General features: G+C 51.0%; 1 protein-coding gene across 1 annotated transcript; it reads right to left on the bottom strand.

Moving 5' to 3' along the window:
• Positions 1-1,812: 1,812 nt before the first annotated feature.
• Positions 1,813-2,652, bottom strand: LOC117215194. The gene has a single exon (XM_033461609.1). It carries the CDS (start codon positions 2,650-2,652, stop codon positions 1,813-1,815), a length of 840 nt encoding a protein of 279 aa, XP_033317500.1.
• Positions 2,653-2,843: the final 191 nt, after the last annotated feature.

Raw genomic sequence — 2,843 nt, 5'->3', positions numbered from 1 at the left:
CATCTAGGGCACCAAAAGAGCACATGTTCGGCGTCATCCAGCACCGCACCACAATCCCAACAACTGGTGTGCGACTCTTTGCCGATCCTATGACGGTACCAGTTAAAGATACCGTGTTACGTAAGGATCTGCATCTGTATGGTAGTTAATCTTCCTCTTTCTTTTGTAGAAGATCAGCGGATCTTCTACCAGTCTCGTAGTTCAATTGTGGGGGTTGTGGAACGCCCACTCCAATCTCCACCTGTCCTCTGCCTCCGTCTCCAAATCCTTCATTTCTTCTTGCCCAACATGTGCCATTTCTTCAGGGCTCTCGTTGATCCGCCTCTTCACTCCATACTGCTTCCACCGCAACCATGCCTTGATGTAAATCGGCATGCTACCGATAAGCACACACAGACCCCCATGTGACACCGTACGGTAGGCGGTAGACATACGGATCAACGCCGCCCTTTATGCCCTTCTCATGATCGTCCTATTTGTTTCTCTTCCCAGGGAGGAGGCCCATATCGGTGCGCCATATAGAACCACAGACTCCCAGATACCATAATACAGTCTCCTGACTAAATCGTTGGGCCCGCCGACGTCTGGGAGTAGGCTCCGTATGGCGCCCAAGAACTGTTCCGCTTTATCACAAACTGCTTTGAGGTGGGGGAGAATCCCCTAGCACTATCCAACACTACCCCTAAGTACTTCACAACACGGCTAGTGGAAATCTCGCCCCCATCCCCCACGTCGAAGTTAAAAATCGTCGGTATCCTCTTCCTTGTTAAGAGGATAACCTCCGTCTTCTCCCTGGCCAGGTGCACTCCAGTCTCCCAGCACCACCTAGTGGCCAAGGCTATGATCGCCTTTATCTTTTCATCGACGCCGTGGAACCCTCAGAGCTTGAGTAGAACCGCCAGATCGTCGGCGAACGCTACTGCTTCGGTATCCTTCTCCCGGTCCAGCGCCTCCAGCACCTCGTCATACACGAGATTCCACAGTAACGGTCCTAAGACCGATCCCTGCGGAACCCCCGCGTAGACGTTCCTCCCTACGACACCGTCACGACAGTGTACCAGTATTCTCCTCTCAGCCAGATAGTCCGCTAACAACTCCTGTAGCCGTTCCGGTAGCCGTCTTCTTCGATCCTCCTCCATTATCCTCCCCCACCTTAGAGTGTAGAAGGCGTTCTTCACATCAAGGGCGACCAGAACACACGCCAGGCCCTTCCTTCTGCACTCTTCAGCAACTGCGACTGTCCTATTCAGGGCTTCAAGAGTCCCCCTCCTTTATGAAGAAAGCCATACTGGTCCCTATGAAAGGGATCCAGACCAACGCTCCTCTCGATGAGCATTTTCAGCGTGTGCTTCCACACCTTTCTCAACGCCGACAGTATGCTAATCGGCCTATACGCCGATGACGTCGCAGGATCTTTGCCAGGCTTGGGTATTAGTACCACCCTAGCCTATTTCCATACCGCCGGTATTTTTCCATAGGTATTTATTCCGTTGAGCACTGTCAGGAGAACGCTAGGCTTTTGCTCCGCCAATAATCTCACTACAGTGCCAGGAATCCCATCCACTCCAGCCGCCTTCCTGGAATCGCATTTCCCAACGGCCATCCTCATGTCTACTTCCTCAATGCCTAACCCTCCTTCTTCGCCAGGTAGGATCGATGTCTCTTCCTGTGCAGTTCGCTTCTTCCAACTCTCCTCCTTGCTACGCCCGATCGCCCTTTTCAGCCGCCTCCTAGCATCCTTGAATTCGGCCACCAGGACCTCGGCATCATCCTTGCGGGCCGCCACCGCTCGCTGGGCTCTTTTTCTAGCTCTTAGAGTTCGCTCCTTAACGTAGCGAGCTCATCGCTCCACCAATAGTTGGCGCTCCTCTTCGCACTCGCCGGGTATCTCCTCTTCAAGTCCACGGCACACGTATGCTCCAGACTCATGTGCAGCCCTTCGCCGCATGCCGTCTCGTCAAATTCAAAACCATTTTCGTCATAGACTCCGTCATATTTGTCATATTTGTTTAAAAAACCCTCTACATCCATCTCTTTTGTCAAGTATTTAAAGGCGCCACCCTCCACTCGCTTAATATTATCCCTAAACTTATGCTCAATATAAAAATGGTCAGAGGCTGAGTACCAACCTAAGACCCTACTCCCCCTCCAACTCAGCCTTATTCGTCTATTAACACTAAGTATATCCGGGAAACTAGTCCTTTCATTTCTCAGAAAGGAATAGTTTCCCGTCGTCCTAATAGGTATAAGCTCGTTCCTCGTTGTAACGTCCAGCAGACATGTTCCCCTACGGTCCGTCTTAGATCCCCCCCCCCCCACCGAGGATTTCGCATTAAAGTCACCGGCAACCATAATCGCCGGTGCTCTTTTTCTCCCCTCCTTTATGATCCCTTCCAGTTGCTTCAAATAATCGTTGAACTGGCCCTTACTCTTATTAGGGGAACAATACCCACTGAAGCAAAATACGTCACAAACCCTGAACCCTACAATCCCTACATTTCTTATCGGGGTCTCGCTTGCCGCATGTTTTCCATTAAACAGCGTGACCCATATCGATGCATCCCCACCCTCGTCATTAAACCAAAATGGCAACTGCCTATAGGGCTCGGAGATGACCACAATGTCCACCCTGCTTTCGCATACGCACTGCATCATTAGACCTTGCGCAAGCCTGCATCTATTTAGATTTATTTGTAGAACCCTAACTGGGCCCCCGTCTATTCCTAACACCTAAACGCTCCATAGGGCACGCCAACGAACCCGTTACATGCCTTGCATTTATGCCACCATGTTTCAGACACATTGCGCATCTCGGCTCTTTATCACAATCTCTCATTATATGC

This window comes from Bombus bifarius, unplaced genomic scaffold (genome assembly GCF_011952205.1).
Source record: "Bombus bifarius isolate JDL3187 unplaced genomic scaffold, Bbif_JDL3187 scf7180000009436_frag, whole genome shotgun sequence".
Taxonomy (NCBI): Eukaryota; Metazoa; Arthropoda; class Insecta; order Hymenoptera; family Apidae; genus Bombus; species Bombus bifarius.
The sequence above is the reverse complement of the archived record's forward strand: the minus strand, read 5'-3'. Positions and strand labels throughout refer to the sequence as shown.